The sequence below is a fragment of the Pogoniulus pusillus genome, chromosome 28 (genome assembly GCF_015220805.1).
Source record: "Pogoniulus pusillus isolate bPogPus1 chromosome 28, bPogPus1.pri, whole genome shotgun sequence".
Classification (NCBI taxonomy): domain Eukaryota; kingdom Metazoa; phylum Chordata; class Aves; order Piciformes; family Lybiidae; genus Pogoniulus; species Pogoniulus pusillus.
Window position 1 is genome coordinate 6,040,385 of NC_087291.1, and position 20,348 is coordinate 6,060,732.

The window sequence follows — 20,348 nt, forward strand, 5'->3', positions numbered from 1 at the left end:
GTGCTCACTTTCCTTTTTTCTCTCTTTTTCCTCTGTTTTTGTTTGTTTTGTTTTTCTCTAGACCAGGTGTATGTCTTGTAGTGTCTGGTCCAGGTTTCTTACACGTCCTAGGTGGAATGGCAAATGCAACCATCAACTGCTGGTAATTTAACTACCTTTTTCTTTTAAAATTCTAGTAATGACTTGCTGTTACATTTCAGATGTTAAACTTCACAGTGTATAGTTCAGGACTTCTTTCCTGTGGGTAGAGAGATAATGTGGATAATTCTTCATTCATCAATGCTGAAAATAGTTTAGTTCCATTATTGTGTATTTTCCTGAATAAAATCCTTCATTTTGCCCTGCCCTGTTTTACATAGCTTGGACAATCTGTTGGCATAGCTGATTGTGAGCAAACTGATAGTTGTGTTGGTAAAAGCCATATTTATAGAATCATAGAATCAACCAGGTTGGAAGAGACCTCCAAGATCATCCAGTCCAACCTAGCACCCAGCCCTACCTGGGCAGTTAGAGCAGCAGTTCTGTACTAATTTCAATGCTGTAAATCCATCACTCTCTAATTCCACAAACCTTCAGTGGTATGTGGCAACTTCAGTTGATCTGCCACTGAAACCTGTTCAAAAAGTTCCATGAGGTATTTTGGGTAGAAGCTCCAAACTTCCTGGTATCTGTCATAAGGTTCAGTTGCATGACTTGATCTTGCATAAACCTATGCATGTGGTAAAAGGGGAAGGGAGATCTGAGGCTCCTTAGCCTGTAAGAGTAAAGACAGAGAAGTGATCTTATCAGTGTTTATAAATATCTAAAGGGTGGGGGTCAAAAGGATGGGGCTGGACTCTTTTCAGTGATGACCAATGACAGGATAAGGGGCAGTGAGTACAAACTAGGGCACAGGAGGTTTCACTTAAACATAAGGAAAAGCTTAGCTACTTTGAGCTGTAGCCTACCATATGGCAGAGTGGTATTTAGAAGTTACTCCTGTCTTGTGCTGGCCACTTTCTATTTCTCTTCACATCTGTGGACACCAAAGGTGCACAAGATCCCAAGAGCATTAAGATTTGACCATAAGGAGATGTGATTGCAGTTAAAACAAACCTAATCAAACAAAAAAAAAAGCTTAAGATTGTTGGTTTGGTTTTGTTTTAATGTACTTTTCTAGGCCTTTGATTGTTATTGGAGGCTCTTCTGACAGAAATCAGGAAACCATGGGAGCTTTCCAAGAATTCCCACAGGTAAACAGACATACAACTTCCTCTAGAAAAGTTTCAGTTGAATAATTGATGTTGCTTCTTTATTGGTGTAGGAATAACAATCCCAGGTATTAACCTTTACTAAATAATTGATGTTACTTCTTTTTAGGTGTAGGAATAACAATCTCAGGCATTAACCTTTACTAAATAATTGATGTTACTACTTTTTTTGGGTGTAGGAATAACAATCCCAGGCTTTAACCTTTACTAAATAATTGATGTTACTTCTTTTTGGGTGTAGGAATAACAATCTCAGGCATTAACCTTTACTAAATAATTGATGTTAGTTCTCTTTGGGTGTAGGAATAACAATCTCAGGCTTTAACCTTTACTAAATGATTGATAGGACTACTTTTTGGGTGTAGGAATAACAATCCCAGGCTTTAACCTTTACTAAATAATTGATGTTACTTCTTTTTGGGTGTGGGAATAACAATCCCAGGCTTTAACGTTTACTAAATAATTGATGTTACTTCTTTTTGGGTGTGGGAATAACAATCTCAGGTATTAACCTTTACTAAATAATTGATGTTACTACTTTTTTGGGTGTAGGAATAACAATCCCAGGCTTTAACCTTTACTAAATAATTGATGTTACTTCTTTTTGGGTGTAGGAATAACAATCTCAGGCATTAACCTTTACTAAATAATTGTTGTTACTTCTTTTTGGGTGTAGGAATAACAATCTCAGGCATTAACCTTTACTAAATAATTGTTGTTACTTCTTTTTGGGTGTAGGAATAACAATCCCAGGCTTTAACCTTTACTAAATAATTGATGTTAGTTCTCTTTGGGTGTAGGAATAACAATCTCAGGCTTTAACCTTTACTAAATAATTGATGTTAGTTCTCTTTGGGTGTAGGAATAACAATCTCAGGCTTTAACCTTTACTAAATGATTGATAGTACTACTTTTTGGGTGTAGGAATAACAATCCCAGGCTTTAACCTTTACTAAATAATTGATGTTACTTCTTTTTGGGTGTGGGAATAACAATCCCAGGCTTTAACGTTTACTAAATAATTGATGTTACTTCTTTTTGGGTGTGGGAATAACAATCTCAGATATTAACCTTTACTAAATAATTGATGTTAGTTCTCTTTGGGTGTAGGAATAACAATCTCAGGCTTTAACCTTTACTAAATAATTGATGTTGCTTCTTTTTGGGTGTGGGAATAACAATCTCAGGCTTTAACCTTTACTGAATAATTGATGTTACTACTTTTTTGGTGTGGGAGTAACAATCTCAGGTATTAACCTTTACTAAATAATTGATGTTACTACTTTTTGGGTGTAGGAATAACAATCCCAGGCTTTAACATTTACTAAGTAGTTGATGTTGCTTCTTTAATGGTGTAGGAATAACAGTCTGTGCTAGTTTGAGCCTAGATAGAATGTTTTGGTGAGAAGAATTAGATTACAGGCTGTGAAAAGGAAACAGTGGTGATGTCTGCTGCACTCATAGGCTTGCTGAGATGTGTAAGAACAAGAGCATAAACACGGATAACACAGTAGCTGCCTGGGCTTTGGGCTGAACTTCTCTCCCTCTCTAACCTAACCTGCTGTCCCTGTGACTAATCCATCTGCTTCCTAACCCCTCTGGCTGACCCTCTAAACTACCTTAAACATAAGGCAAGATCTGGGGTAAGGTAGAGGAGTGGGAGAAGGTGAAAGGGCGGTTGAGAGCCCCTCCTGGGGACTCAGGTTTCTGGGAGGGCTGCTGTGTTTCTGTATTACTTTTTAACTTGCCTATTTCTGTATCTATTGTAACTATCTGCTTGTACGTTGTGCTAAGCTGTAAATATAAAGCTTCATTCAATTCCCAGATTGGCTGAGTCTAGTCTGGGTGATTTTCCAAAGTGTGTGATGGTTTGGGTGTTCCCCACCCCCCTACAATCCCAGGCATTAACCTTTATTAAATAATTGATGTTGCTTCTTTATTGATATAGGAGTAACAATCCCAGGCATTAACCTTTACTAACAGATCTTAACAATGCTGTTGGTTTTCTCCCTTCCCTGGTCTAAAATTGACATTCTGGGTAATCTGTATTTGCACAATGTCTTTGCCATACTTATGGTAGAATGCATGCTCTGGTTTGGGTTTTCAGCTGGTGGAAGCTGCCTTTCTCTGTCTCTTCTGACATGGAATAAAGCAAAGTAAACTTTCCAAGAAAGAAAAAAACACCACTTTCTGGAAAAAATACTTAAACCAAAATGCTTGAGCACTTGGGGAATGAATATGAGGCCTTGAGCAACTTGCTCTTGTGGGAGGTGTCCCTGCCTATGGCAGGGGGGTTGGAGCTGGATGTTCCTTGAGGTCCCTTCCAACCTAGACCGTTCTATGATTCTATGACTTTGACAATTTCCATCAGCTAAGGAACTGCATTTTTCTTTGGCTTGTTGCTTTCTAGTTGGAATTTCTTCCATGTTATTCATGTTGAAGTGAGATGGCAACAAGCTAATTGCTTTGATTAATGGATATAATGGTTATATGCATTTATTCAGGTTGAAGCTGGTAGGCTGTACAGCAAGCTGTCTGTCCGTCCAAGCAGCTTAGAAGTTATTCCTGCTGTTATTGAAAAGGTATGAAAAAATACTACATCAGCAACAGAATGTTCAATGCTTCTCTTCTCCTCTGTAGATTCTGAGGCATTATTCTTTTATTCTTAGTTGTTGTAAACAGTTTGATTCTGCAGATGTCCCTGGAGGTGTTCAAGCAAAGCCTGGCTGAGGCACTTAGTGCCATGGTCTGGTTGACTGGCTAGGGCTGGGTGCTAGGTTGGACTGGATGATCTTGGAGGTCTCTTCCAACCTGGTTGATTCTATGATTCTTTGTTAGGTGATGGTTGATCAGTAAATTAACAACCAGAGAGGTTGTTCCTATGCACAATGCTATGCAACAAGTTAGCAATAGATTCTGGTCCAATATGGACTATTATGAGGGCAGTGGAATGCTGGAACAAGTTGTCCAGGGTGGTGGTTGAGGCTCCATCCCTGGAGATATTCAAAGAGAGGCTTGACAGGGCTCTGGGCAACCTAATCTAGTTGAGGAACCCATGACAGTGGGTTGGAACTAGATGATTCTTGTGGTCCCTTCCAACCCTGACTGATTCTATGATTCAATGTATGCTTCTGCTTACTGCAGAGGGTGTTGGACTTAGATATCTTTGGATGTTCCTTCCAACCCAGGCCATTCTATGATTCTATGATGCTTACTGATTCCTGCAGCATTTTTCATTTGCCTCAGTCAGAGCTGAAAATGGTTTTAGGGAGAAGTGCAGTAACTAGAAATGTAATACTGCAAACTTCAGCTCTTCTGCCAGTTGTGAGGAAGATTTGGAGGTGGCAGGGTGGAGGTGGTTGTGTTTGAATTTTGACTTTGTTGCTTTGGTTGGAGTTTTTTTTGAGAGAGGAACATCCTTATCTCAGAAAGGGTTCCAAAAGTTTATTGCTATAGCAACACTTCACTCGTGTCAGCCTACACTCTGCACACTGTGGTGCTGTTTCCAGAAGTGCAAATTCAGCAAAACATCTACCTGTAGTAGATGAACTGGAATCAAAAGTGAGAGAAAATAGAGGCATTTGTTGTCTTGGGTTTTCCTGATTGCACTGCTTTTAAATGAGAAATTCCATGCTGAATTCTGTTTATAGTTCCAAATACAACAACTGGTAATGCAGTTGTCTTATTGGAAATTAAGGAAAACATGTGTGGTCTAATACTGTGCATCTACTGAAAGGCTGCAGAAGCCATATAGAGGAAAATGTAAATGGGTATCAAGATGTGAATTTATGGCTATGGTTCAGTCCATGAGAGGTTTCCCTGTGGTAGTTCAGCAGTGTGAAACAGGAGGAATTTTCTCTGCCTGTAGAAGGGTTTTATACTAAGATTTTAAAAAATCATAGGATCAGTCAGGGTTGGAAGGGACCACAAGGATCATCCAATTCCAACCCCCCTGCCATGGGCAGGGACACCCTACCCTAGAGCAGGCTGCACACAGCCTCAGCCAGCCTGGCCTTAAACACCTCCAGCCATGGGGCCTCAACCACTCTCATGGGGCAACCCATTCCAGCCTCTCACCACTCTCATGCTCAACAACTTCCTCCTCACCTGCACTCTGAATCTCCCCACCTCCAGCTTTGCTCCATTCCCCCCAGTCCTGTCACTCCCTGAGACCCTGAAAAGTCCCTCCCCAGCTTTTTTGTAGGCCCCCTTCAGATTCTGGAAGGCCACAAGAAGGTCACCTGGGAGCCTCCTCTTCTGCAGCCTGCACAGCCCCAACTCTTTCAGTCTGTCTTCATAGCAGAGCTGCTACAACCCTCTGAGCATCCTTGTGGCCCTTCTCTGGACACACTCCAGCATCTCTACATCCCTCTTGTAATGGGGGCTCCAGAACTGGATGCAGTACTCCAGGTGGGGTCTCAGCAGAGTAGAGGGGGAGAATCACCTTCCTCCAGCTGCTGGCCACACTTCTCCTGCTGCAGCCCAGGCTCTGCTTGGCTTTCTGGGCTGCAAGTGCACACTGCTGGCTCATGTTGAGCTTCTCATCCACCAGCACCCCCAAGTCCCTCTCCTCAGGGCTGCTCTCCAGCCACTCACTGCCCAGCCTGGAGTTGTGCTTGGGATTGCCTCGACCCAGGCACCCTCGATTCTTAAAAATCCTTTCCAGAAGTGGTTAAACCTGTGGTTATCTCTTTTCTAGGCAGTAAGAAGCAGCATATATGGTCGTCCAGGTTCCTGCTACATTGACATACCTGGGGATTTTGTGAATCTTCAGGTGAATAAGAGCTCTGTCAAGTGCGTAATTATTACATTCATCACTTTTTTCAAGTCGCTGAAAAACAAATTGTAGTTGAGTTACTTTTGTGCTTTCTTAAAGCAATAAGTAGATAAACAGCAACAAGAGATAAAAGAATTTGCCACAAGGCTGAAATGATACTTAAAAACTAGCTTGCAGTTGTCACCTCCAGTTGGACAGGTTTGTGATGAAATGCCTAAGAGAAGGAGTGAATGAACTTGTTGGTAATACAATGGCATCACTTTGTAAAGCCCTGGAACAACACAACATACAAGAACATCTTCAAAGCCTGTGCCAATAAAATATGTTGTATTCTAATGGGTGCTGTGAGTAAAATGGTGTGTAACAACCATGATTGTATGCTGAAACATAGGTGTTGGCTTTCACACATTTCCTGGTTTGAGTTTTTATGAGCTTCTTTTGCTTTGCTTGATTTCCAGGTACACAGAATGCTGCCTGCCACCTCCCATCAGCACAGCTGAATGCTCTGCTGTATCCAAAGCAGCATCTATCCTTGCTCATGCCAAGCAGCCTCTCCTCATCATTGGTAAAGGTAGTGTGCCTTGATGTAGTTTTGAACTGTACAAGTTTGGAATAGGAAGAATGACCAAAGTGATTTATCTTCCCCATGAGCGTTAGCCATCTCCTTTTCCCTGTTAAAACAAACCAACCCCAAACAAAAACCACATACAAACTTCTCTGAAACTTCATGGTCACATCTACCCTGTTGTGTCACTCTTGGTTTTTTTTCTTTTAGTTTAAGAGATAATTAATCAAACACAAGGTTAAGTAGGAAAAAAATCTAAGCATTGTCTTCAGCCTAGAACCAGTACCAGAGGACCACTTGCAGGATTCCAAACTAAATCTGTTAGAATACAGGAGTGGTATTCCCTGTCTGATACTCTGCCATATATAGCAAGAATAAGAATAACCAAAGGTTATTTTTCTACTTGGACTTACCACAAGTGGCAGCTGTGTGGGGACATGAGGCAAAACACAGTGCTACTCTTGATGCTGTTGTACAGACTTTCCATTGTACTCTGCTGGTATATTTCATTCCTGATATGGAGGTTGTGATAGTTTGAGGCTAGGTGCCTTTAAGAACCATAAAGTTGAGGGCCTCCAGAGGTTAAAGAGGTCCAAGAGGTGGATTGGGAAGTATATTTCATTCCCCTAAGTTCTGCATCCCTATAAACTAGCTGCAGGGTCAATTTTCTTGCCTTTTCCCTCTCTCTCACCTCCTGGAAGGATGCACAAGCTGTTACCTTTCAGGGGAGTGAGGCCTAGTTTCAGCCTTGGCAATGCTGCCAGTTGGGGCCTGGAGCTGCCAAGCTGAGTTTTAGCTGTGTCAGTTGGTTTGGCATCAGGGGTAGGGAGGCATAGTGGAAGGGGTGCACGAAGACCTGAGTTTGATGGCCTGATTTAAAGGGAGGTTTATGTGAAGCTTTGGCCTAAGGAGGTTCTTGGAGAACTGTGTCCAAGGTGGACTATGGATTTCTTTGTATTTTATGTGCTTTGTACTGTTGCATGCAGTTATGAACAGCATTTCCATTTAAAGTTTGCAATTCTAGCCAAGCCTTTGTGCTAGCATTTTTCTTTCATCCCTTTTTGGAAGAGGTATCACAGTATCATCAGAGTTGGAAGAGACCTCACAGATCATCAAGTCCAACCCTTTAGCACAGAGCTCAAGGCCAGACCATGGCACCAAGTGCCACGTCCAGTCCTGCCTTGAACAGCTCCAGGGACGGCGACTCCACCACCTCCCCGGGCAGCCCATTCCAGTGTCCAATGACTCTCTCAGGGAAGAACTTTCTCCTCACCTCAAGCCTAAATTTCCCCTGGTGTAGCCTGAGGCTGTGTCCTCTTGTTCTGGTGCTGGCCACCTGAGAGAAGAGAGCAACCTCCTCCTGGCCACAACCTCCCCTCAGGTAGTTGTAGACAGCAATAAGGTCTCCCCTGAGCCTCCTCTTCTCCAGGCTAACCAATCCCAGCTCCCTCAGACTCTCCCCACAGGGCTTGTGCATCTATCTTGCTCTAGACTAAGGTGCCCCTAAAGATGGAGAATAATTGTCCTCTGTGCTGGTTTGCTTATTTTTAGTCCTTCCTTGCAGAGTCTTAAGTCACCACAGTGAAGATACAGGCCTGCAAGGAATAGAATTGAACTAACCAACTTGGTTCACCCAGACTGTTTTCTGCAGATGTGGGAATAATCTGCAGTTTGGAGAGAAATTCTGTGTTAATTAGGGGGTGAAATGATTGAGGTGAGATAGAATCATAGAATCAACCAGGTTGGAAGAGACCTTCAAGATCCTGCAGACCAACCTAGCACCCATCCAGTCAACTAGACCATGGCATTAAGTGCCTAATCCAGTCTTTTCTGGAACACCTCTCTTGTCCTGCTGGCCACACTGTTTCTGATCCAAGCCAGGATGCTGTTGACTTTCCTGGTCATCTGGACACACTGCTGGCTCATGTTCAGCTACTATCTACCAATTCCTCTATCTTTTTTCTTTCAGGTGCTGCTTATTCACGTGCTGAAAACAACATCAGAAAGTTGGTGGATCTTTGTGGACTGCCTTTTTTGCCTACACCAATGGCAAAAGGAGTAGTTCCTGATAACCATCCGAATTGTGTAGCTGCAGCCAGATCAACGTAAATATAAACCAAAGCTTCTCATCTTAACCTCTGAGCAACAACTAAGCATTCTGGTGGTCTACAGGGAAGACAAAATGCATACAACAGAAAGATTTCACCCATGTTTTGCACCTCATTTTAGAGCACTGAAGATCTTGCTTGGAAAGAGACAACAGATTTAGGTGGATCACTTTTGACGATGCTGGTCAGGAAGATTCTTTTTCTGAGAGCTGATATTCTGTAACTATAAAACCTATGGCAAGCAGTATGTGTTTTGTAACATACATTGAAACTGGTGAACAATTTGTTAAACATTTAACTCAGTGCTCTAGAGAAAGTAGTATCTTTTTGTTTCATCACCATAAATAGCAGCATAAGATGCAGGTGTTGCAGCGGAAGGTTTGCTATCTGCTATCCCTGCATGGTGTTTGGAGTACATCCTCACTAAATTGCACACTAGCTTTAGGAAAAAAGGTATTTCAAGGTACACTGAAGGACTGTTTTAAGTGTCACTTCCAAGAGTCTTTTTGGCTTTTGGCAATATTAATATGAAGGGACTTAGAAGAAGCTTATTAGGAATTAATATGCACGGTCAGCTTGCAGATGGAGCATTTGGGTACTTGAGCGTCTTAGATTTGTCACTGTTGAGAATGCTCTCAAGAAAAATGGAGAGTATAAGAATCTAACAAGTACTGTCTACCCAGCTGAAAGGTAAATTATCTGGAGTCTAAGATGAGAGGTCCACAGCAATCTTCACTTTGGTGCTCCTTGTTGCCAGTGTCACAGTACTACATCGTTTGTTTTAACCTCAGCATCTTTACAGCTTCTTAATCTCCTAATGCAACAGTTCCTCTCCCAAACACAGTGTATTAGGAGAACAGGAATTCATTTTCTTCTTGAGTTCCTGAACTTAATTGCTTGCTATGTGGAAGAATGCAATGGAATGATCAGAGGGCTGGAGCAGCTCTGCTGTGAGGACAGAGTGAGAGAGTTGGGGCTGTTCAGTGTGGAGAAGAGGAGGCTCTGAGGTGACCTTCTTGTGGCCTTCCAGTATCTGAAGGGGGCCTGCAACAAAGCTGGGGAGGGACTGTTTAGTCTGTCAGGGAGTGACAGGACTAGGGAGAATGGAGCAAAGCTGGAGGTGGGGAGATTCAGACTGGAGGTGAGGAGGAAGTTGTTGAGCATGAGAGTGGTGAGAGGCTGGAATGGGTTGCCCAGGGAGGTGGTTGAGGCCCCATGGCTGAAGGTGTTTAAGGGCAGGCTGGCTGAGGCTGTGGCCAGCCTGATCTAGGGTAGGTTGCCCCTGGGCATGGCAGGGGGGTTGGAATTGGATGATCCTTGTGGTCCCTTCCAACCCTGACTGATGCTATGATTCTATGCAGAGTTTGGGGGCTAAAGAAGCATCTTAGAAGAAGGAAAGGTTTGTATTTATATTCTAGGGTTTGCTGTGGTGGTTTGAAAACACTTAATAGCAATTCACCCTCACCTGATTCTGTTGTTTCCCTTTATTAGGGCATTACAGCATGCTGATGTGATCGTCTTGCTTGGTGCAAGGCTGAACTGGATTTTGCATTTTGGTCTTCCCCCAAGGTTTCAACAAGATGTAAAGGTGATTCAGGTAAGCAGGGAAATGGCTCTCATGTGAAAGAAGTCCTTGGTATTTTAGCATTGCCTAGAGCAATTGCTGTAAATTATCTTTGTGTTCTACTTTGTGTGGCAAATGCTGCCCTGGGGACAGTGCAGTGCAGTGGATGCAGTTACTGTAGGTCTCCAGAAGCAATTCTGATTTCTCTTTTTCCCTTCTCCTTATTTTTTCTGGATATGGTTACAGCATAGATATCAAAAACTTGCTGCTTCTGTAATGAGGAGGGCAGGCACTTATGTAATTGGCTCATACAGGATTAGACTCATGGTACTTGTGTGATCTTTGGTGTACTGAGTTTGCTGTGACTGAAGGAAAATTGTCTTGAAGTTGTGAAATCTTTCATACTGTTTGGCTGCTCTCTCAGCAGCTCTGGTGGTTTGGGTGTTACTCACCCTCTCACACTTTGGAAATCACCCAGACTAGACTCAGCCAGCTCTGGAAATTTGAGTGAAGCTTATTATTTACAGCTTAGCACAATATACAAGCAGATATTTACAGTATATACAGTTATGGACAGAAATAGACAAGGGAAAAGGTAATACAGAAACACAACAGCCCTCCCAGAAACCTGAGTCCTCAGGAGGGGCTCCCAACCACCCTTCCACCTTCTCCCACTCCCCTGCCTTACCCCAGACGTTGCCTTGTGCCCCAAGGAAGAATGGAGGGTCGGCCAGGGGTGTTAGGAAACAAAGTGGATTAATCAGAGAGACAGAGGGTGAGGTTAGAGAGAAAATGCCCAGAGCCTGGGCAAAAAGTGACTCCCTTATCTGTGTTTGGACTCTTGCTCTTATACCTCTCAGCAAGCCTATGAGTGAAGTAGACATCACCCTTGTTTCTCTGTCACAGCCTGTAGTCTAGTTCTTCTCACCAAAACATTCTAGCCAGCTTCAAACTAGCACAGCAGCATTTTTTTTAACAGAATTCTTTTCCCATCCAGAATCAGTTATTGTAAGAGCTCTGTGACTCCAAAATGTTAGTAACAAACAAACAAATGCATTTGGCAATCTGCCAGCCCTTGGAAAGGACAAGTCATTAAATTGTTTAGGTCCTTAAAATCTCTGCCTTAAAGTCTGATCACTGTCAAGAGCTGTTATTAAAATGCCACTTCATTTCATAGTCTGTGTGACCTGAGTAGTGTCCAGTTCTGGGCTCCTCCATTGCAGAGAGATGTTGAGGTGCTGGAATGTGTCCAGAGAAGGGCGACAAAGCTGGTGAGGGGCCTGTGAGGAGAGGCTGAGGGAGCTGGGGGTGTGCAGCCTGCAGAAGAGGAGGCTCAGGGCAGAGCTCATTGCTGTCTACAACTACCTGAAGGGAGGCTGTAGCCAGGTGGGGTTGGTCTCTTCTGCCAGGCAACCAGCAACAGAACAAGGGGACACAGTCTCAGGTTTGCCAGGGCAGGTCTAGGCTGGATGTTAGGAGGAAGTTGTTGTCAGAGAGAGTGATTGGCATTGGATTGGGCTGCCCAGGGAGGTGATGGAGTTGCCTTCCCTGGAGGTGTTGAAGCAAAGCCTGGCTGAGGCACTTAGTGCCATGGTGTAGTTGACTGGCTAGGGCTGGGTGCTAGGTTGGCCTGGTTGATCTTGGAGGTCTCTTCCAACCTGGTTGATTCTATGATTCTGTGATTCTATGGTCATAAGTTAGTATTCCATGTGACCTTAATGTTACATCAGTGATAAAGAGTGGGTAAGCTTCTTTAGTGGTTGCATTTAACTTTTTAGTTTCTGCATACTGGAAAAATTACAGATTTTTCTCAGTAAGAAGCTTCATGCTTTGTACAGGCTTTAAAAGTATACTTTGGCCTAGATTTTTACTTCCCATGTATTTATCACTAAAATCACAGTATCACAGTATCACCAAGGTTGGAAGAGACCTCATAGATCATCAAGTCTAACCCTTTACCACAGAGCTCAAATCACCTTCTCTAATGTTCTTAAGTCTGCAAGAGTCTGAATGAGGCAAACAGTGGATTCTAAGTTTCTCTGTGTGTGTGGGGGGGGTATATGAAAAAGTATGTAGATATAAAAATATATAAAATGATATATAGAATTATATATGAAACCATATCACACACAGTATCATCAGGGCTGGAAGAGACCTCACAGATCATCAAGTCCAACCCTTTACCACAGAGCTCAAGGCATATATATGGAAATACAAAAAATATATCAATTCCTATATATTAAATATGTATATAAAATATCTGAAATCATGTGTGTGTTTGTGTGTATGTGTGTGTAGAATATGTAGAATCAGTCAGGGTTGGAAGGGACCACAAGGAGCAGCCAGTTCCAACTCCCCTACCATGGGCAGGGACACACTACCCTAGATCAGGCTGGCCACAGCTTCATCCAGCCTGGCCTTAAACACCTCCAGGGATGGAGCCTCAACCACCTCCCTGGGCAACCCATTCCAGCCTCTCACCACTCTCATGCTCAACAACTTCCTCCTCATGTCCTGGCTGAATCTCCCCACCTCCCACTTTGCTCCATTCCCCCCAGTCCTGTCACTCCCTGGCAGCCTAATGACTGTGTATTATAGTATTTAGAATAAAAGGAATGATTTTTTTCCTGATGCCATTTCAAGGAAAGGCAAAGAAATTTATCTGTATAGCCAAAGTATGGCATGAAGACATTGTCTAACAATGTTCCTCACCTGAGCTGAAGAATATCTTGAATGTCCTTGAGTTAAAGGTGATCTTTCTTTTTGAAATACAGGTTGATATTTGTGCAGAAGAGCTGGGGAATAATGTGAGGCCAGCTGCAATTTTATTAGGTGACATAAACGCTGTGACTAAGCAGGTAATGTAATGTCCAATGTCCTCCTCTTTTGACCTTCCTGTCCTCTGATTTATGTAAAATAAGCTACCAGTTAAAAAAATCACAGTATCACAGTATCACCAAGGTTGGAAGAGACCTCATAGATCATCAAGTCCAACCCTTTACCACAGAGCTCAAGGCCAGACCATGGCACCAAGTGCCACGTCCAATCCTGCCTTGAACAGCTCCAGGGACGGCGACTCCACCACCTCCCCGGGCAGCCCATTCCAGTGTCCAATGACTCTCTCAGGGAAGAACTTTCTCCTCATCTCCAGCCTAAATTTCCCCTGGCACAGCCTGAGGCTGTGTCCTCTCGTTCTGGTGCTGGCCACCTGAGAGAAGAGAGCAACCTCCTGGCCACAACCTCCCCTCAGGTAGTTGTAGACAGCAATAAGGTCTGCCCTGAGCCTCCTCTTCTCCAGGCTAACCAATCCCAGCTCCCTCAGCCTCTCCTCGTAGGGCTGTGCTCAAGGCCTCTCCCCAGCCTCATCGCCCTTCTCTGGACACGCTCAAGCATCTCAATGTCCCTCCTAAACTGGGGGGCCCAGAACTGAACACAGGACTCAAGGTGTGGTCTAACCAGTGCAGAGTACAGGGGCAGAACGACCTCCCTGCTCCTGCTGACCACACCATTGCTGATGCAGGCCAGGATGCCACTGGCTCTCTTGGCCACCTGGGCACACTGCTGGCAAACCAACTAAACAAAAAATGCTCAGGGAAAAACAACTTCTCAGGCAACATATTCATGCTGTGCATCCAATCTGTTCCCAGATTTAATGTTACAGATTCTAGTTAGTGTTGGCTGTGATTGTTTTTCTTGATGCTCATGATGGTTTATTTTTAACGTGCTGCAATCAATCTGTGCAACCTGTCAATGTTGTTCCAGCTCTTAGAGGAATTCATCAAAAGACCATGGAAATATCCTTCTGATTCAGAGTGGTGGAAGAGGCTAAAGGAGAAAATATCAACCAATGAAGAAAGATCAAAGGTAGGGTTATGTTAAGATAAAAAAGGAGGTTTCTCACCTTAACAGGCACTGAGGCATACTCAGTTTTGTCATTCACCTGTATCCAAGCTCCTCAATTAGTTCTGACAGTCATGGCACCCAGACTTTGACAGTTTACACCATTCTGGCACAGGCTTGCTCTTGCCAGACTTAATGAACTGTAAGTTAATCCTTAGCTGTAAGTTTTCTAGGTTTTGTGTAAATTCAAACTGGAAATCACTGAACTTAGGGCCTGGGTTCTTAAAAGCCTGTAATAAGAGGCCACAGCCCCTACTGCTGTGTTATTGACAGTGGCTTCTAAGCAATGGAGGGGTAGTCCAGGTACCTCTAAGGGGAATCCAACTTACATGAAGATGCATTCTTAACTTTCTGCTGTAACTCTGCTCTTTACCAGTGCTGGTGAAAGTACCATCTATGTGAAAAGGTAGCTGTTAAGGCAAAAAGAGCAAGAGATGCTTGACATAATGCTTAATATACACAACTTGTACGCTGCGAGTTCAGAGATTGAGATCTAAAATACAATTGTTCCAGCAGGTGACATCTTTGAACCACCTCCCAGTGCACAGATGACAGGTCAGGGTTATGAAGAGTCAAACGTGTGCAGAAAAATTCCCTGTGCCTTTCAGATGAACCTGAGTTTTAATTGCTTGCTGTTAATCATAGGCCATACAAGGGTTGCTGAGCTGAGGGAGCCTTGTGTCACCAGGATAAACTCCAAAGGACCTTGGTGTGGTCCATGAGAGCCTAAATCAGCCCTACCTTGCAGAGTGTGTTTTTATTTCCTTTGTGTGCTAGTTTGAGCCTAGCTGGGATGTTTTGGTGAGAAGAATTAGATGATAGGCTGTGAAAAGGAAACAGTGGTGATGGCTACTGCACTCATAGGCTTGCTGAGATGTCTAAGAGCAAGAACACAAACATAGATAAGAGAGCCTCTTTCTGGGCTTTGGGCTGAACTTCTCTCTCTAACCTAACCTGCTGTCTGTGTGACTAATCCATCTGCTTCCTAACTCCTCTGGCCAACCCTCCAAACTGCCTTGAGCATAAGGCAAAGTCTGGGTTAAGGTTAGAGGGGTGAGGAGAAGGTGGAAGGATGGTTGTGAGCTCCTCCTGGGGACTCAGATTTCTGGGAGGGCTGTTGTGTTTCTGTATTACCTCTTTAACTTGTCTATTTCTGTATATATTGTAACTATCTGCTTGTCTATTGTGCTAAGCTGTAAATACAAAGCTTCACTCAATTTCCAGATGGACTGAGCCTCATCTGGGTGATTTTCTTAAGTGGGGGGTGGCAGAGAACACCCAAACCATCACACTTTGTTACGGTTTACATGCTTTGGTGGTTCTGCACCTTATTATCAATTCTACCTCTGGGAGTTACTAATGTCTCTTCTTTTTAAGGCTTTAGCATTACAGAAATCCCTGCCTATGAATTACTACACAGTCTTTCATCACATCAGAGAGCTGATACCCAAGGACTGCATCTTAGTAAGTGAGGGAGCAAACACCATGGACATCGGACGAACTATGCTCCCAAATTACTACCCTCGTCAAAGGTGCTGTATTTCTTTTGTTGTGCTAAACCTATGTAGAAACGTTTTCATTCAGCTGTGAGGTATGATTGTCCAGAATATTTGTAATGTTATATAGAAGTTCTAAATCAAAACCATAAACTGAGTATATTGGTAGAGGGGCTAAGGGAAGATTTCCACTCATCCACTAATCGCCCGTCAGGGGTTTTAGCAATTCTGCCTGCTCTGCAACAGAATGATGAGAGTTTCTCACTCTCCTGTGGAAAGTGAATGAATCATGCTGAATTCCCTGGTCTAAATGTTTATTTCTAAGCTCAGAGTCTATATTTAAAATAAAAATGATCATTCTGATGTTGAAATGAATGCATACAAAGAGTTTTTTCTTTGAAGTGCTTTTGAAGAATGAGGCAAACGTAAGGAGAGGCTGTAGCCAGGTGGGGGTTGGTGTCTTCCCCCAGACAACCAGCAGTAGAACAAGAGGACACAGTCTCAAGTTGTGCTGGGGGAAGTATAGGTTGGATGTTAGGAGGAAATTCTTCACAAAGAGAGTGATTTGCCATTGGAATGGGCTGCCCAGGCAGGTGGTGGAGTCATTGTCCCTGGAGGTGTTCAAGAAAAGCCTGGTGCTTAGTGCCATGATCTGGTTGACTGGCTAGGGCTGGGTGCTAGGTTGGCCTGGATGATCTTGGAGGTCTCTTCCAACCTGGTTGATTCTATGTATTCTCCCCTGTAGGCTTGATGCAGGTACTTTTGGAACGATGGGAGTTGGACTGGGTTTTGCTATAGCAGCTGCAATGGTAGCTAAAGACCAAACACCTGAAAAGCGAGTCATCTGCATAGAAGGAGACAGTGCTTTTGGATTTTCTGGGATGGAGGTGGAGACTATTTGCAGGTAACTTGGTTTTGCTCCAGAGGACCCTCTTCATATATTGCCAGGATCAATGTCACTAGAAAGACAAGGATGCTGCTGTTAGATGGGTTGAAGTTACACACATGAGAAGAGGCTTAAAAATACACGTGATCGTTCTTAGTGGATGTATGTTGTGACCTCTATTACCAGTGATGAGTAAATCATGTTTCAAGTGGGGGTTTTGTAATTATTATTTGTTTTCCTTCTACTTTTAAGGAAAAGTAATGCCTTACAGAAAGCTGCAGGTATTTCAGCATTCTTCCACGTGTATCTTTTTTAGATACAATTTGCCAATCCTGATCATTGTAGTAAATAACAATGGGATTTACACTGGCTTGGATGCAGATTCCTGGAAGGCTATGTTAAAGTTTGGAGATCCTGCTACATGGTGAGCATCTTAAAGTATGTCCTGTTAATTAAGAAAGAAGTGACTGAAAAGGTTATTCTCTTCACTTTCAGTGCTTTATGATCCATAAAGTGAGCTTAGTCCTAGCTAAATTCATTTAAGAACCAGCTACTACAAGCAAGCAACCTAATTCCAGGCTACTGTTTAGGCAGCTTTGCTGAGGAGTGTCTCCTGAAGATGAAAATGGGAATGCCACCTTATAAACACAGCTGAAGTGGTATAGGAAACATACTTCTTCCAGCCCAGAAGAATCCATCTGGCCAGCACAACAATCATCTTACACTTTAAGATCAGTGCTGAGGTAATCGTTCAGTCTGGCAGTTCTTCCCTACCATTAATCAGAGGTTTCAATTTCATTACAGTGTACCTCCTGTTTCTCTCCTGCCAAATTCACACTATGAGGAAATTATGTCTGCCTTTGGAGGCAAAGGATACTTTGTTAAAACACCAGAAGAATTGCAAAATGCTCTGAGAAGAAGCCTGACTGACAAGCAAACACCTTCCCTTATAAATGTGATGATTGATCCACAGTCTGAGAGAAAGAAACAGGTATGGGGGAATGGCCTCAAGCTGAGATTGGACAGGTTTAGACTGGATATTAGGAAACAGTTTTTCACTGAGAGAGTGGTCAGGCACTGCAATGAGCTGCCCAGGGAGGTGGTGCAGTCATCAACCCTGGATTGTTTGGATGTGGTGCTTAGGGATATGGTTTAAAGTGAATCTTGTAGAGTAGGGTTATAGGTTGGACTTGGTGATCCTGAGGGTCTTTTCCAAGCTGGCTGTTTCTGTGCTTCTGTATGTATGTGTCTGTGTTTCTTTTCTCTGTGAGCTTTGTGTGGGCAGGCCTCAGGAACTGTCCCTAAACCTGCAGAGAAGGCAGGGATAGTTGTAAGGCAGAATGACTGTCTTTAGATCTCAAAGACAGGAGAATGGGTGCCTTTACACTGTCCCATCTGCTTTCCATGGGTTCTGTTCTGACTTTAGTTTTTTCCATTGGCTGTTATTAATACATAATATCTTTAATGACTGTGTCTTGAATTTATGGTTCCTTTGAATTCCTGACAAAAGGAGACTAAATATTTTTAAGCAGTCTTTATTTCTTATGGATTCCATCTGGTAGTTGAGATGTATCTGTATCCTGTCCAGTCAATTGTTTGTCCATTCTAATATGGTTTAGGGTTGTTTTTTTTTTCCCATTCTATTGGGTTTATTTTCTTTTATTTTCTTCTAGGAATTTCCCTGGCTGACTCGTTCCAACCTGTAGAGGAAGATGAAGATAATGGTGGTGCAGTGTGTGAAACAAAACTAAATTGGTTTGCTGAAGTGGAACGGCAACAACTTCTACATAAGCACTACAACAAAGTGCAATTTTGCAATCATAGAATCAACCAGGTTGGAAGAGACCTCCAAGATCATCCAGGCCAACCTAGCACCCAGCCCTAGCCAATCAACCAGACCATGGCACTAAGAGCCTCATCCAGGCTTCGCTTCAACACCTCCAGAGATGGCAACTCCACCACCTCCCTGGGCAGCCCATTCCAATGCCAGTCACTCTCTCTGCCAACAACTTCCTCCTAACATCCAGCCTAGACCCATGTGAAAGTACTGATAAGCCAGGCTTTTGGTAACAAACCTACCTGTGGGCCAGGATCTTCAGCTAGCCCAGTCCTCCTCTTTCTTGGGTCATCTAAGTGCCTTCCACTAGAGGTATAGGCTGGATATTAGGAGGAACTTCCTGACAGAGAGAGTGATTTGCCATTGGAATGGGCTGCCCAGGGAGGCAAAGGGCTAAGAAGTGCAAAACCGTAAGGTCTGTAGAATGGATACAAGTCATGATGGAGTGTAATGCTGCTGAGACAGCAGAATTGCTCTGTTCTCAGAGGTGCCCTGCAAGGAATGTGGAACAACATTTTATCTTGCCACTGATTTTGTTTCATTCTTCTAATTCTCAAAAATGTCAATGTTGCAGTGACTGAACAGCATCCATTGTGATGATGTGAAATATTGCAAGAGAGTGCTGGAACTGACCCCAGGGCAGAACCACAAAAGTGCACTAATCCTTCTCTGATGTTTAAAAAGAGTAAACTTAATAAAAAGTGATTTTTTTTTTCATTCTGTTTCTCTTCTTAATGTGAGTATGTTCATTCCATCAGTATACACAGGAAGGACATGGAACTGTTGGAGTGAGTCCAGAGGAGGGCCATGAAGATGCTCAGAGGGCTGCAGCAGCTCTGCTATGAGGACAGGCTACAAGAGTTGGGGCTTTTCAACCTGGAGAAGAGAAGGCTTTGAGGAGACCTTGGAGTTGCCTTCCAGTATCTGAAGAGGGCCTACAGGAGGGCTGGGGAGGGACTATTGACAAGGTCCTGTAATGACAGGACAAGGGGTAATGGGTTTAAACTGGCAGAGGGGAGATTCAGACTAGATGTTAGGAAGAAGTTCTTTACAGTGAAGGTGGTGAGACACTGGCACAGGTTTGCTGGGACAATTAATGAGGCAGGAATTATAAAATATGTAGTTAATTTTATTTCTGGAAATCCCCCTCCCCCAAACTATATACTAATGAGTTAAATTGGGGTTCTAGTTTGGTCTGGAATATCTTCACAAGGATGCTTATGGGCAATGTAGTAATTTAGGAAAGTCAGGCAAATAAGGAAAAGGTTTAGCCACAAAATGGCTTTGCCTCACTTACAAATGGGCAGCCTGGAGCCCTAAGAAAAGTCTGTGCTGCTCACTGCAGTGGAGTAGAACTTCCAAGATAGTCCCTGGCTCCTTTGTGGCAGGGTTGGAACTGCTCAGCCATATCGGATAGTGACAGGACTGGGGGGAATGCAGCAAAGCTGGAAGCAGGGAGAGTCAGGCTGGATGTGAGGAGGAAGTTGTTGAGCATGAGAGTGGTGAGAGGCTGGAATGGGTTGCCCAGGGAGGTGGTTGAGGCTCCATCCCTGGAGGTGTTTAGGGCCAGGCTGGCTGAGGCTGTGGGCAGCCTGCTCTAGGGTAGGGTGTCCCTGGGCATGGCAGGGGGGTTGGAACTGGCTGCTCCTTGTGGTCCCTTCCAACCCTGACTGATTCTATGATTCTGTGATCAGACCTTTGCAACATACAGGCAATGTGATTATGGCTGATTGATTTATTTATAACTGGATGTTGTGATGAATAAGAAAGAGCTTCTCTAAACATTTGCTGTTTGCTTTTGATGCTTTGATTGAAACCAGATGAGCTTTAGAGAGGCCCTCAGTAAAGCAGACCCTTCCAGCTAATTGTGGCACACACTAATGTAAATGAGATTTCAGTGTCTGTTCTTTCCAGGAATTTCTAGGCTGCCTGAAATAGTGCAGAAATAAGTAAGAAAAATTAATA

The 20,348-nt window shown here is 43.4% G+C and overlaps 1 protein-coding gene across 2 annotated transcripts in view; it reads left to right on the forward strand.

The window, feature by feature from the left end:
• Positions 1-19,100, forward strand: part of HACL1 (2-hydroxyacyl-CoA lyase 1) — a 30,644-nt gene extending 11,544 nt beyond the window's left edge. The window contains exons 4-17 of one of the 2 annotated variants that reach the window (XM_064167106.1): positions 62-142; positions 1,160-1,232; positions 3,755-3,832; positions 5,950-6,044; positions 6,486-6,598; positions 8,562-8,697; positions 10,192-10,297; positions 13,039-13,122; positions 14,027-14,128; positions 15,542-15,696; positions 16,406-16,564; positions 16,863-16,970; positions 17,351-17,537; positions 18,220-19,100. In XM_064167106.1, coding sequence (XP_064023176.1) covers positions 62-142; positions 1,160-1,232; positions 3,755-3,832; positions 5,950-6,044; positions 6,486-6,598; positions 8,562-8,697; positions 10,192-10,297; positions 13,039-13,122; positions 14,027-14,128; positions 15,542-15,696; positions 16,406-16,564; positions 16,863-16,970; positions 17,351-17,537; positions 18,220-18,252 — 1,510 coding nt within the window. In that variant the 3' untranslated portion in view covers positions 18,253-19,100. The remainder of the gene's footprint in view (positions 1-61; positions 143-1,159; positions 1,233-3,754; positions 3,833-5,949; positions 6,045-6,485; positions 6,599-8,561; positions 8,698-10,191; positions 10,298-13,038; positions 13,123-14,026; positions 14,129-15,541; positions 15,697-16,405; positions 16,565-16,862; positions 16,971-17,350; positions 17,538-18,219) is intronic. The other variant, XM_064167107.1, reaches the window with a different exon arrangement.
• The last annotated feature ends 1,248 nt before the right edge of the window (positions 19,101-20,348 follow it).